The 16,225-nt window shown below is 33.5% G+C and overlaps 1 protein-coding gene across 5 annotated transcripts in view; it reads left to right on the forward strand.

Moving 5' to 3' along the window:
* LOC121419228 (aftiphilin-like) overlaps nt 1-16,225 on the forward strand; it is a 38,937-nt gene that overhangs the window by 12,897 nt on the left and 9,815 nt on the right. For all 5 annotated transcript variants that reach the window (XM_041613592.1, XM_041613588.1, XM_041613589.1 and 2 more), the window contains exons 4-5: nt 6,620-6,752; nt 15,422-15,583. In XM_041613592.1, the coding sequence (XP_041469526.1) occupies nt 6,620-6,752; nt 15,422-15,583 (295 nt within the window). The remainder of the gene's footprint in view (nt 1-6,619; nt 6,753-15,421; nt 15,584-16,225) is intronic.

The following is a 16,225-nucleotide window of genomic DNA, read 5'->3' on the forward strand; positions in this document are numbered from 1 at the left end:
AAAAATAAGTCATCAGGAACCATTAAAAAAAAGAGAAATATACATGTATGCATGCATTTTATATTATATACCATATGGGGCAGCTGCTCGTTTATGACATCACAAATACAAAACTTGAAATTTTAATAACTTTCTAATCTTTAACAGATTTTCCTCAAATCTTCAACGATATTTTTTATCATTCTTTCTGCTAGTTTTACAACAAACTGCACCTGAGGATGAATGTCAATATTGGAACATTAATGTAACCTAGTTTGGCAGTGAAAGATACAGTGCAAATTTAGCAAGTACAGCTGCAATTGTTGGGATTCAAAACTGAGTTTGCATATAAAGCATCTATCTTTTTAAAGTTTATTTTGGAGGGAATTATTGAATTGCAAAGTGAAGCACTGTACCATAATACAAGATACTGAAGGATATCTTGTCTTGTGGATCTCTTTCTCCCCTCTCTTTCACAATCTCATTCTTGTTATTTTTCCTTTTAATTAAAACAGTCTATAATTTACACCTCAATTCAACAGATTTTTTACAAGCCAAGCTTAAGTAGAAAGGAGGAAAACAGGGGAGAAAAGCTTAAAGCTATGGTGATAATTGTGGTGGTTTGTCTTTAGTGAGGAGAAATAATAAGTAATAGACTGTGTTACTGCAGGGAATTTCATTTGCAGAAATGTGTTTTTGTAAGGTGCTCTCAATCGAGTTGATCAGCACCACTGTCATAGTTTATTGAGGGAGAAGGATGGTTGTATTTCCTCAGGGATTTGTATACCGCATGTAAATGTCATCCGTGTTAGATGTCGCAGAAAAAAGAAATTTGCATGGACATGTAATGTATCCATGTATTTTTTTCTAGAACATCGAAGCAATCTTCTATTTCTTGCTACATGTACAAAACTTAAAATTTGGCATTTGCGACAAACATTTGAGGTCACCCAACAACTAGGGTGGTGCTGTTGCATACATTGTAGTTTATTCATGTTGATATTTTTACCTTAACAATTTTCTTGTCAATTTAAAGCTGAAAATTCTTAAGATAATGATATAGAAATTTGCATCAATTGCTGTGGGTGAAAACTTGAGTTCTTAAAGGTCAAGTCCACCTCAGAAAATTGTTGATTGAATCAATAGAGAAAAATCAGACAAGTATAATGCTTAATAAAAATTTCATCAAAATCAGATGTAAAGTAAGAAAGTTATGACATTTTAGAATTTTGTTTATTTTTCAACAAATAGTTAATATATGCACAATTTAATCACAAATGCAAATGAGGGAATTGCTGATGTCTTTCACTCGTTTTTGTCTCACCTGCGAAGCAGAGTGAGACTATAGGCGCCGCTTTTCCGGCGGCGGCGGCGGCGGCGTCAACATCAAATCTTAACCTGAGGTTAAGTTTTTGAAATGACGTCATAACTTAGAAAGTATATGGACCTAGTTAATAAAACTTGGCCATAAGGTTAATCAAGTATTACTGAACATCTTATTAGAGTTTCATGTCACATGACCAAGGTCAAAGGTCATTTAGGGTCAATGAACTTAGACCATGTTGGAGGGATCAACATCGAAATCTTAACCTGAGGTTAAGTTTTTGAAATGTCATCATAACTTAGAAAATATATGGACCTAGTTCATGAAACTTGGACATAAGGTTAATCAAGTATCGCTGAACATCCTGCACGAGTTTCACGTCACATGACCAAGGTCATTTAGGGTCAATGAACTTTGGCCGAATTGCAGATATCTGTTGAATTCCCATCATAACTTTGGATGTTTATGGATCTGATTCATGAAACTTGGACATAATAGTAATCAAGCATCACTGAACATTTTGTGCAAGTTTCAGGTCTCATGATTAAGGTCAAAGGTCATTTAGGGTCAATGAACTTTGGCCGAATTGGGGGTATCTGTTGAATTACCATCATAACTTTGAAAGTTTATTGGTCTAGTTCATTAAACTTGGACATTATAGTAATCAAGTATCTCTGAACATCCTGTGCGCGTTTCAGGTCACATGACCAAGGTCAAAGGTCAATGAACTTTGGCCGAACTGGGTGTATCTGTTGAATTACCATCATAACTTTGAAAGTTTATGGATCTGATTCATGAAACTTGTACATAAGAGTAATCAAGTATCACTGAACATCCTGTGCAAGTTTCAGGTCACATGATCAAGGTCACAGGTCATGTAAGGGGTTTTTTGTTGAATAACCATCATATCTCTGTAAGTTTATTGGTCTAGTTCATAAAAAGTGGACATAAGAGTAACCATGTATCGCTGAACATCTTGTGCGAGTTAGAGTAGTATTCAAAGTCAGCACTGCTGCTATATTGAACCGCGTGATGCAGGTGAGACGGCCAGAGGCATTCCACTTGTTTTTTTTTACTTTTGTTTTTTATTGTTAGAATTATACATTATTTTAATTTGTACATATTTGGCAATAAGGACCAACTTAACTGAGCCATAAAATGAACAATTTCAGATGTTTAGAGAGAAGTAAAACTTTGTTTCAATGAGGGCAATGATGAGAAAATTATAATAATTCATATAACAAAATACAAAGGAAATAGTGAGTAATGTCATCAGTTCCCTCATTGCATACCAACTGGGATGTGCATGACTATTTTGTAAAATTAAGTGAAACTTTAAAATGTCATAACTTTCTTTAATACTTAACCTTTACATCCAATTTTAATGAAATTTTCAGTGTTACGCTTGTTGGATTTTTCTCTTTTTGTTCAAATCAACTTTTTATTGGGGTGGACTTGTCCTCTGATAATAAATACATGTACATGTATGTGGCACAAGCTGGAAGTGGTGCCACCTGTAATTTTGGGAATCTGGATTTGTATACCCCTACTACATGTACATGTAAATAATGGCATGAAATAGTGGAAAAACCTGTGGTTTGAAATATTTCATCAGCTTTCAACCAATTCTCATGAAATTTGGCTCACACATTGGTCTTGGTGTAAAGGTGGGTAAGACATATTTTTCCATGTGTTGGAAACTGTGTCGCCATGGTAACAGCATATTACAACAACTAATGTGTAGACATCATGCAGATTGAACTACTTTGTCATTTTCTGTGGTTTCGAAGCGATTTCGCCCCATACATGTATGCGTGGTGCACGGAATCTCCCCCATGCGGAAATGAATGCAGTTACACGTGAGATAGGCAATACCGCACTTCCGGTGCGGAATAACTCCATTTGTAATCCGCTTCTTGAAGTGGGTTGGGTACTCTGCTTTGAATCTGAATCAAAATAATCCTAACATTTTCATATTGCCCTCCTAAGTGGAGTAACTCCTTCCATAGGCGGCGGAAGCGGGGGGGACGTGTCCCCCCCTCTTTTTTTTTTTTTTGGGGGGGGGTTGAGAACTTTTTTTTTTTTTGCTTGTCAAAAAAATTTTGGTTGTCCCCTCCTAAAATTTTGGGCTTCCGCTGCCAATGACTCCTTCTGGACTCCGGAGTATTCTCCACTCCGGCTGTCAGTATGAAAGTGGTGCTACATGTACATGTACATGTATGATGAAATTGGCACACACAGACACATAGGTCTTGAGCAAAAAGATGTGCAAGACACATGTTTGCATTTTGTCAGATATTGTGTTGTCTAATGGTACAGTACATGCAATTACATGTATATATTTTGGCCAAATATCCAGGAAAACTCATTTTGGATTAAACTACTTCCCCAGTTTTTAGGGAGTGATCAGGAAAGTTGGCACATATATTTATCTTTTGGTAAAAAGACATGCAATATTCACTTTGTAAATGTGTTGGAAACTGTGTTACCATGGTAACTGCTTAGGGCAGGGGTAATAAAGGGATACTTGGAGCTGAAGATATTTATATGTAAAAAAAATGAAATAGAACAAAATTCACAGAATAAAACACAGAAAATTCCTATCAAAATCTGATAACAAATAACGAAATTATAAAGTTTAGCAATGAATATTCATTAGATGGGCTGATGATGTCACATCCCCACTTTCTTTTTTTTATGTTATTACATGGAACCATAATTGTTTGAACTTTTTACATGTGCAAATGTTATGTCTCCCTTCTTATGAAATAAGTTGGAGCAGGGCATATCTAATGCACTGAATCAGTTGTGTATCCTATATTTTTAATTCTTAGAGGAAAAAATTGTATAAACTTCATGTCATATAATAAAATACAAAAGAACAAGTGGGGATATGACATCATTGTTTGCTTATTGAATATTAATGAAGATGTGCCTAGAACTGTTATTCCTTATCAGATTTTGATCAAATTGTCAGTGTTTTATTTTATCTGATTTCTATTCAAATCTTTTTCAGCCTGGAGCATCCCTTTAATCCATCTTCAGTGATATTTCTGGTTTATTCAGTTTTTCTCTAAAACATTGATGTTTTTGTCAAATGACTCTCAATATACTGTATAAAAACAACCATGGAACATGCAAAGGATGTATATTTTCAGATCTTGTCAAATTAGGATGTGTTTCATGTGCAAGGAGAAGACAATGATGATGAAAGTAGGCACACATGAGTTTTGGTCCATTTGAAGAACATTTCTCATCTTTCAAATGCTGACTTTATATTCTAAAGATTAGATGAGTTTACCTGCCATGTTCATGTAAAGCAGATTCTATATTCAAGATTTATCAGAATTTTTTCCCTGCATCCCACATACTCAAAATTCAAAATATGGTTTGTTTGTTTGTTATCTGTTTTGTATGGTAAAAAAAATATGATTCTGGGCCTAAAAAGGGATGTCCACACTTACACTGAGTTGAAAGCATAGAAAGTTTGGCAGAAATCCACAAGTGAATAACAAAATTATGTTTTATGGTTGTTTATTTTGATTTCATGAGTTCATATGTGAACAGAACCCCTATATTTCTTAAATTTGAATTTCTTATAGGGGAAGTTCCCCCTTAATTTCAATGTCGAACGGAAATGTGATGTAGAGAAGGGGGTATATCCACCACACAAATAAAATCGCTTCAATTATTTTTTTTTTAGAAAACATATTTTTTACAATTTATATCCCCAAAACATAATAAAATATTGAAATATTAATATTCATTTTATGTCTGCTTCCATGTTTCATTAGACTGATTTAATTTCATTTCATTTTTAGTGTGTCCCAGAAAAAAATGAGGCCGAAAATCATCAATGATCTACACGTATCATAAATCAATCATAAATACAATATAGACAAATGACCTTATTCTAAAGCTTACAATCTGCTCTTTTCACCTGGTAGATGATTTCTCACTGAGGCATGGGTAATTAAAACAGATTGAAGAAAGGATACCAAAAAACAATCAAAATGTTTGAAAGAAGGAATGTGTAATAGGAGGATTAAAGTCAGATCGTCTTTCAGCAAGTAAAAGGGCAATATGACACTATCAAATGAAAAAACTCCATTGGTAAATGTAAAAAAATATAATATTTTTTATCTGCCATATTGCCTTTCACTTGGTGTACAAGATATGGTATGAAATATCACATTTACCCAATCCTTTAAATTGTACTTGGTTTCAAGCACAAAAATTAGAACTATAATTTAAAATCATACTAATTTTATTGAATGTTTGTAACATTGAATTTCTAGTTTTATCTTGTCTTGTGTGTTAAAAGACAAATCAATAAACATGATATTTGAATTAATTGTTAGTCATCAGTATGTTCTCTGAACCTATGACAAAAATGCAAGCACTTTTTTTTGCTTTCTTCTTCTTTTTCTTTTCTTAACATGTCTCCATGCCATCCTCCTTTTTATATTTTTTAAAGATTAATGTTCCATTAAAGTGAAATGGCCTGAAAGGAAGGAATCCATTATATTTGTCGTAAGCTGTATTTCAATTGTTTCATTCCCTACTATATAGTTTCATTTTCTGTCCTTCCATGAAAATGGGTTCTTGAGTTGAGTGCTGTTTAGTCCATGACAAACATAATTTTTGACATTGAGAATTGGCGAGTTCTTGGAGGGTGGAGAGATGAAGCCATATTCCAGGGGAAATTGCATGAAAAAGATACATTAAGTGTATTGATCTCCATTTAGGGATTGGGCGTACATCATGCATGCACTGAATGCTGGCCTTTTTATTCTTGTGACCTGATGCTTGGAGAAAAGACTCAAAGGAGTAATATTATACTCTGCAAGATGAAAGTAAAAAAATTGGAAAAATCCTTCAGTGTGCCATACTGCTTCATTTGAACCCATCCACAGCTTCAGGGAGGTTGAAAATCATTTTGTGATCTGACATTGAAAGGTGACTGTTTTTAGTTTACAGTCATCATGTATTTTCATCTTGAAGAATACTTTACAGACCTCATGTTATGTTATAAATATTGAATATTAAGTGTGTACTACATGGTAAGTGTTATACACGTATATGTGGTGTGTTTCTTCCTATTACAAGTGCAAAATTGATGGTTGATGGATTCAAATTTTATTTTTTCCTCAATTAAATTATGCAAATGGAATATCTTTGAAGGAGATCAAGGAGAAAAACTTCAAGTCTTGATTTTACCTAAATTCATGACTTATTCATATAAATTCTGCACCTGCATGGATTTTATTATACATCTATTGTATAAACTGGTTTGGATTTTTATCTTTTCATTAGCTCTGCTACAAATGGTATGGTTTGGCTTTCACTCAGTGATATGGAGAATACAATGGCTCAGAAATACCACTGGAATGACTCCAAGAATAGTGGAAAGCTTCTCTTGTCTCTTGGAATTGACTCAAGAAATATTGTAAGTATTATTTCAACGTTTGAGTTGAACCAAGCAGCCAACCACTAGTGCACGCCTGATGGTGGCGGTGCATATTTATCCACATTGGTGCACTGCTAAAATAAAGAAATACGTGAGAAATTCATTGTCCATTAGTGTTGCCAAAGACTATGAATTACCAACAGTATATTTCGTTATCTAGAACAATATATAATATTTTTTATATGATGCTAATATTACAAACCTTAGTCAACCAAGTATAGTTATAGTACGAAGTAGGATTTTTCAATTTTCTTAGTTGGATTTTAATATCGTTCTGATTTTCTAATATATATTCTGTTTGTGACCTATGAGCAGAGAGAGTGTCAACACTTAACTGTGAAATTGTGATCGCGATCAATCCAAACAAACAGATCAAAATGGCTGTGCACATAAACCAAGTACGATGTTCGGGCCGATAAATTCAAGCAAGAAAATTGCGAAATCATGCTTCTTGCCATTATTTCATAACTAATTGATTGAGCAAGGTTTGGAAATAATGATATCATGTGAAAAATTCTACATGTAGATCTAGATAAGGAAACATAAGCACAAACTTGGTTGATAATCTTTGGTGACACTGAATTTCTTATGTATTTCTTTATTTTAGCAGTCCACAGTGCTCCGTCGAAAAAAAAATCCCTGGCCGTTACCACTCACAAAAAAAATCCAGGGTGACTCGGGCCTAATTATTTATCATCAAACTTTTTTATCAAATTGAATACCATATCATATGCATATTATGTGTCTTTGCTGTGATTAAACATATATTCAACCCATCCTGAATTCCAATATAATTTACACATACATTCTAATCTATTCCATTCTTATTTGTATCTTTACTTCCGTATCATTTTATCTAAAATTCTGCTTATATTACATCGTGAAATATTCAAAGACAGAGCCGAGTGAGATGATATTGTGAGATGGAGAGAGCTTGGTTGTCACTCTTTTTAACCTTATGGATTGTTCGCATGATTGTTTCAATTTTTTTGTAAAAATTTGGGGGTTTTAGGATATCTGCAAATTAAAATGTATATTATATTATTAGTTTTGAAAAAAAAATTAGACATAGGTTGTTTGGCTTTCAATTTAAGTTAAAATTGGGGAAAGGGGTATGGATTTATTTTCTGGTCTTATTTCACAATTTCTTGTTTTTGTTTTTTTTACATTTTTTGTATTTAGAAAAAAATGGTGTATTCTAATTACAGGGATAGACTTGGAATGTGAAAATAGGGTGTATTTGTAAGGCCAAATTGTACATGTTTTGAACTCTGTCGGGGCGGGGATGACTGAAAATGTACTTGAAATACTATGAACAAAATAGGGGTCATATTCTGACTTGAAGAATGATGAACAATGATGGTTGCATATTTTAATATAAATTGACTGGGAAAGAGAGAGGAGAGAGAGGGGAAGATAGATAAGAGTGTATATTATTTTTATGATGGATCATTGAAAAAAAAGTAACCAAAAGTTAATTGTGAAATGCACTATTGAGAAATGAAATTATGGTTTGAAATTTCTTCAGCAGTGAATGCATTTTCATTCCATCTCATAAATGTTCTGGGTTCTTTATTTGGACAAAGACTTTGACGCAAAAAGAATAAGGGGCACCAAACATTGTTGTCATTTGAAAAGTAGCATTAATGTCTTCAGTATGGATGGAAGAGAGAGAGGGGGGGGCATTATGTAATGTACCTGGAATAGATAATTTCATGAATTACAATTTAATCAATAGATAAATATTTCATGACTATTTTTTTTCTTTGAATATAGAGCTTTAATATGCATATTAACAAAACACTATATGTGGGGGGAAAAATCCCACTCAATTTTGCATTAACTACCTTTTATATCCTGTTTGGGCATAATCTGTAATCTATATTCAAGTACTTGACCTGCAGCTAGTAAAATAGATGTCTTCTCCTCATATAGCACATACAGTAGGATTCTTAGTTTATTACTTATGAATCCTTTTCATGTTAAGCTTACTTCCTGACTACCTTAGCTGCTTTACTACACAGGCTTTTTGACAGAGTTCCTCTACCCACCTTCTTCTCCACCTCCCACTTCTTTGTATCCAGTGAAAGCATTACTGTTTTAACAAAGTTTTGTTTTGAAGAAATGGAAATCAATTTATTTCTATACATGCGTTATCAGTGCTTATGTTGGTGCCCTATTGGTGTTGGTGTTGAGACAGTTATCAGACTGCCTATACTAGCTCGAACCAACATAATCAAACATTGGTTCATTATCATCAGCTCCAAACCTACATGTAGTAACATCATTCCCAGACCAGCTTCATTTTAAGTGCTGTGTTTGCCAGCACCAACACTAGATAACACTGAGCTTGACATCTGTAGTGTGATCAAGTTCAGTGTTGGTGTTGAAAGCGCAAATCGTTTTACCTTCCCTTCCTAGATCCATTGTCTGATGTGAGTTTATATTAACAACTACATATACTGGGATTTATCCAAGCAGCTGTCTAATTTTAAGTTAGTGGTGTATTTAACTTTAAAGTTGACCCAACACTACATGTAACACTGAAAATCAACACCAAACTGGGAATCACCTTGTCTTCTCTAAAGTTTACCTGTACCATATTCATATCTAAATAAGATTTTATCAGTAATAGTATTTACAGTAGTGATGGATGCACCATTCAGTGTTAAAATAGTGAAAATATTTGAAGGGACATGTGTTAATTTGCCTCGTTTCAATAATTGGCTGCTTGGTTCAAGTCATTACTCACATTTATCCATCTCAGCTATTTGATATACATGTATAGTCTCTTTGGCTTTTTATATTAAATGCGGCATACTGGCATAGCCATATGTTTATCTATCAAGACAGCACCACACGGTACTCACTGCTTATTAAAATTTATGTCACCCAGAAGTCCAGACCACAAGCTCATAGTAATTGCAGAAAATTGTTGTTCAATGGAGCATTATCACCATGGTATCACATTTAATTCCAGCATTGCATTAGATGGACACAAGAAGAGTGATCCACGTGACTGATTAAAATAATGAAGTTGCAAAATCGAAAAAAACCCATATCATTATCATCGGAAAATATTTTGATAGATTATTCACTACATTCATGCTATACAGAAGATATGGGACAATGCTTTTTTTCCTATAATCTGAGGGTCGTTTACTTTTTATCAAATTTTCTGTATTGCACTTAATATTTACTAGTGAAAGACTCAAAATTCTCTGAATGCTCTGCCATGTTTTAAAGTTTTATCAGAGGCCTTAATTGTCATGTTGATGTTTATTAAAATTATCGCAAAAAAAAAATTAAATATAAAAAATATGTTTGTGGTTGTTGTGTTGGGGGGGTCTAATTGTGGATTTTTTAGGGGGAGGCTTCCATGTCTATGACACAACACAACATTTGCTTCAACCTTGATATCTCTCTTAAAGATAAAAAACATGTTTGTGGTTGTTGTGTGGAGGGAGGGGGTCTGATTGTGGATTTTTTAGGGGGAGGCTTCCATGTCTATGACACAACACAACATTTGCTTCAACCTTGATCTCAAGGCATAGAGTTAGAGTTAGGATTTTAATAGAGTTTTTATTTCAGAATAATGTAAAGACAAGGATTAGGGTTTATTCAGTTTCGGAGGTTAGGTTTTATGTTTGACTTTAAACATAGATTTTCCATCTGAGCAATTGTCGAAACAGCAAATGTCATAGAACCTCCATGTTATATGGATTATTGATGTGTACATTTACATACTATGTGAATTGAGTGATTTCAAGTCTGGTGTTGGTGTTGGAAGCACAATTTGAATTGCTTCCCCTAGCTCCATAACCTATTCTGAGTTGGTATAACTGATCCAGATTACATTATGACACCTCAACAGATTACATTATTGACACCTCGACATTTTAGGATCAGCTTCATTTGATGTTTGGTGTTATACTCGTGTAAAAAAAATTACCTTACACCAAAACCAAAAGGTCAACACTGAACTTGAAATCACCCATTGTGTATCCTTGGTAAAGACACAAGAAAACAATCTGGGTTCCTTCCAATCAAGTAAATTTGAAAGAGTAATATTGAACTCAATCTCAGAGTCAGATAATAAACAAGAAACAAGGAATCACTGTGACCTTGCTTTACCCGGTTTTGTGCATGTAAAAGTATTTGTATTGATACCTATATGCAGGCAGTATCCTGCTCTTGAAAGTCAAAATGAAATATCAATTTCAGATTTGATGAATTATTCTTGTTGATCAAATGTCAACATGCTTTATCAACACTGCCAGGGGTGGGAAACGCTTACATGTGTAAACTTTGTTTCTCTGGATGATATGCAGCTCTCTACCAGCCTTTTTATAATGAAACTTTCTTTTTTTAAATATTGAACATGAATACAGAGGCAACCTTGTGAACATTCTACCTTCCAGCTCACTGACTTGGTTTCTCTTTCAACATCATGAAATTTTGGTCAAAAACTGAATACTGAATATGCTTTGTGTTTCAAAGTGATTTTCCTCAATTATTACAATATTTTCTATTTCAAGTTGAAATTTCAATGATTTTTAATGATTTTCAGCAGCTTAAAATTACTCATGTATTGTATTGAACTGAATAGATAACTTTTATGAGAAGAAAAGGAAAGAGAGAAAAAGAGAGGAAGGAGAGAAAGAAGGAGAGTAAATCAGACAAAAAGTTAAAGACAGATAAAAACAAGTGCATGAGGGGATCATTAGAGAGTCCAAGATACATGTATGCACTAAAAGAGGTTCAGATCCAGTGGGAAAAGAAAACATGCATACATGAACAGGTATGATTTATTTTTTTTTTGCTTCCAGTGATAATTGCTCTGGGCCTTGTTTTTTTTTTGAGATATCGGGTTATGGTTTTATGTTTGGTTTAATAGGGTTAGGTTTAGATTAAATTCCAGACTGACGGTGGTCATTCCATTAGTGTGTGGAATTTACAGCAGAGCAATTGTTGGTGGAGCAAATGTTATGGAACCATATTGAATGGTAAAATATTTCTTCACTGATTTGACATTTAGTAAACTGGAAATCAAAGACACAGTACTCAGTATGTCTGCTTCAGTCCTGATGGAATTCAGACAATCTTGAGTTCAGGGTGAAGTTCAATCCATTATCTGATAGCTTTATGCCGAGTATACATTCGAATATGATTGTGAGCAGAGCAGAGAAGGGCAATTTTCATGCTTGGCATACAATTAAATGCAAATTGTCCCTGAGAGTTGTATAATAAGTGTACATTGGACCACTGCCTTGGTCTCCAGTGAGATGTAACCCAGTTTGTGGATAGATTGTGGTGGAATGGATGATTGGGTAGAATAGACATTCAATTTCCATTTTCCTATTGGATTGACATTTGAAGATTGTGTGATGTTGATTGTTGAGCTGTTATATACAGACACATACATGTACTATGGATGATTTGATTTTGTTTCTAATGATAATATATTCAGTTAAATGATACAATTTACATAAAGAGAGGGAAAATAATTAATTACAAGAAACAAAGTGCTAACACAATTTATGAAATAGAAGCTGTTTAAAACTAAATTCTTTTGAAAGATACACTGATTCATTGGTCTTTCATTGTTACTGTTGCTATTTCATTTTTCATTTCATTTCATTTATTTCAAATTCTCATTAAAAAACATACAACATACAAATCAAAGAATACACTACATGTATATACAGATAAGGATACAAAAATAGAATAACAACAGAATAAATGAGAATATGAGGGAGCTATGATACCAACTGTAGGGTTATTTTGTTTTTTATAAGAGTTTGTTGTTTTATGATTTTATGATTTATTTGAGAATTAGTAGATGAATAGGTTTTTTCATTATTTTATTCACTGGTTTATTCACTTTCACTTTTCCGTTCTTTCACTTTTAGTAATTGAGTTCTGTACTTTGCTGTTTTTCCTGCACAAACGTGATATAATTTTATAATCCTACCACTCTCAATATAAAATTCAGTAGTGTCTTTCTCTATTCACTCTGTTTTGTTGAGTTAACCATAATATTTCTTGAAAATAATATTTATGAGATTTGCATACTTGGGGCAACTTGAAATATAATTCCGCCTTGATGAGTAAATGTCAAACTAATGTTAATTATCTATAGATATAAGTACACATTAGTAAGAAAAATGTAATCCCCAAACCCCTCACCCAGAAAAATAACATCAATATTATTGGTTTAATATGCTTGTATATCAAAAACATTGTCCCAAACATTGAGTCATATTTTATCTATGATTACTTCACCCACGTAGAAATTGTTGATGCATCTTTTATTAATAATATTTCTCATTTTCATAGTATGTTATTTTATTCGGTATTAGAATCCCCTGATAATTTCAGAACCCTGGAATATCACATGCTATTCCTAAGATTCTATCTTACCTTAGATGAAAATTAAAACATATTAAAATGCATGAGAGTATTTCCTTGTTTATGATGGGAATCCTCCATGCATCAGCCTCAATATTCTTGTTTGAGAACACTTTCTGCAGGTGAATCTCACTTGACATCAAGCTGGAGGTAAAATATGGAGATGAATCCAATAAATCAATCAGATATTCTGTCTAGATATCTTGACAGTTAAAAACAACTATATTACCTCTGGGTACTGGGAGGAATAAAAGATGAGAAGGATTGATGTTATACACTGTGTAGACATGCCTGTTACCTCTATGCATTTGTGTGTATACATGGATGCTACGTCTTCATCCATTCAGAGATGGGAAAGATGTTCAAGAATCTGACTGAAGTGGGTTTTATTTAAATATATATTATAGTCCTATGCATGGTCCTATGATTAGATCATAACATGATTGAAACATTATTCAGTTTATTTAACAAAATAATGCAAAATATATTGATGTCTCAGACAGTTTATTAATTTATTTTATTTATTTATTGATATATTCATATTTCTCAAAGAACATTTTATTATAAATCATTTTTACAATGTAAAGATGCATCAACTGCATAAAACGTGCAGGGTTGAAACGTACCACTGAAATGATTGAAGTGGAGGGGCCTACTGAAAAGCAAAGCTTGTAAGATGTAGACCCCCTATCAAAACCGTATACAAGGGTAATATGATATAAGTAGAGTAAAAATAATCAGCAAAATTCTATAAATTTATATAGATATAAACACTGTAACATGAACGTATATACACGAACGTATATACACAATGTACAAAATTAAATACAGACTTAAAAATAATCAACACTACGGTGGATAAGTATTAAGTTCACGAAATATTTCATTGAATCAATAAGAATTCGGAAGAAATTTTTTGATGAGTAATTCAAGTACAAGTATTATACATCGATAATGAAATCTCTGTTTTCACACCCCCCCCCCCTCCCTCTCTCCCTAGAAGACGTGTGTAGACAGAAAGAGATGATTTAGGAGGGTTAAAAGTATCAGATTGAGGTTAATTTCATAATATCATGATGAAACGATAGTCGAATATTTCAAGTACAAAATCAATTTTTAAGTTTTATGTTTCCTCATTGGAAACATAGCAAAAACGATGATGATACTGTGTAGCAATTAATATACGTGTAGCCATGCTTGTCACTAGGATGGCAATACATCCAAATGGAATCTAGAGGCATATTACATTTACATGTTTTCTAAATGATAACAATCACTTATATTATCAACTCCTGTCCAAGTCTGACCCCTCTCAAGCCACTATGTCTCCACACAGGAAACCATGCTCTATCGAAGAATAATGGCAGCCATGTTTTTTTCACTCATCTGAACCTTCCCCTGCAGCAATGCACATTTTAATTCTATTACAATTTACCAGAATGTCTAAGAATGCCATTTTGTCAATTTTTGAAAAAAAATATTTTGGTTTTGTTTTATGCATGTTTATCTAATGAAGATATAAAACCATTCTATAGATTGAAAATTGTTTCTTTGTTATGTCACCTTGTAATGTAATGCATCAAAACTAGAACTTGAATTTTGAATTCCTTAAAATGAAGATACATATATGATATTTTTGAAGGACATATATATCTTAAACTTTAATACATACCTGAATAAACCACGAATTGCAGCCTAAGTTAGATGTATCTAGTGAAGATTACACTGTGTAATAGAGAAACTAGGATAAGCTACAGGTACAACAGACTTGCCATGTTTCCATGTGAATGCTAATCAACCTGAGAGGCTTATATGTCAGTACACTACATCAGAATGAACCAGCTTGGTGCATATATTTTCATAAGCCATCCTTCAGCAGAAAATGGACTGCCATTATGCTGTTGAGGTTGCAAGGCAAACCCGTTAGGATATTGTAATATTTAAAATGCAAACATGAAAGCATTGTTTTTTTAATTAATTTTTTATAACACAAGCAGTAATCGCTGAAAAGCAGCAACTTTACGACCTTTGAATAGGACCTACATGTATATGTCTCAATTAAGAACAGTAAATTAAAAGAAATAAAAAATGAATACTGGTGATGTCGTGTACATGTGTATAATAATAATATCAATACAATATCTTTTAAATGAATAAGTTCCATTAAGAAGTTGATAGTTGGCAAGCTATCACATGTTTTTCTCCACCCCTCCTACCCTATATCTCACACTTTCCAGCTACCCCCAGGGCGTGGTGGACGTCCCTTGTTTGCCCAGGAGCTTGGTATGTTAACACCCAGTAAACCTGGTGAGGGCTCTGACAAGATACCCCTCGGTGGCACTAGTGATGTCAGCAGTGCAGCAGAAGATGGCATATCAACCAACTCATCTGTTACTGAGGTAAGATTTATGTCTTATTTAAGGATATTACATGTATATTCACAAAGATTCTGAAGTTATGTTAACAGACAATTTTCACCCTTGAAGCAGTTTTCGTAGATTTTAAATTAACAATGAAAATGTTGTGTTCAAGTGATTTTGTGGGGTAGTAGTTGATGTATGTGAAAATTCAAAAATGAATAAAGGGTGTTTTGCAAATGGATTCTGCAGAACCAAGTTAAACAGAACCACTTTTATGAATGCAAAGAGATCTCAATTGTGTAACTTTCTTTTAATATACTGGTGATCATATTGTTCAGGGGGAGCGGGGGCATGCATGTTGTTCAAATGTTCAGACACACAAAATGCATGAAAGGTCAGTTTTTGCTGGCTCAGGTGCAATGCATATGTGACATATTAAGGGTATTAAGTGCCATGTCTATGGTATTGTGTTCTGATGTGGGATTTAAGTATGGAAGTTTTTTTTTAATGGCTTGAATAGATCGGGGGGGGGGGGACAGGTGTAGATCGCACCATTATTACTTGTATAATGTTTTAATGTGCCTCCATTAGACTGTGAAATGACTCACCAATTACAATGTAGACCAATTTGGCTTGGTTGCCGTGTTCATTGGTAATTTCTAACTGGGGGTACTTCAAGTA

Source organism: Lytechinus variegatus, chromosome 7, assembly GCF_018143015.1.
Source record: "Lytechinus variegatus isolate NC3 chromosome 7, Lvar_3.0, whole genome shotgun sequence".
NCBI classification, from domain to species: Eukaryota; Metazoa; Echinodermata; class Echinoidea; order Temnopleuroida; family Toxopneustidae; genus Lytechinus; species Lytechinus variegatus.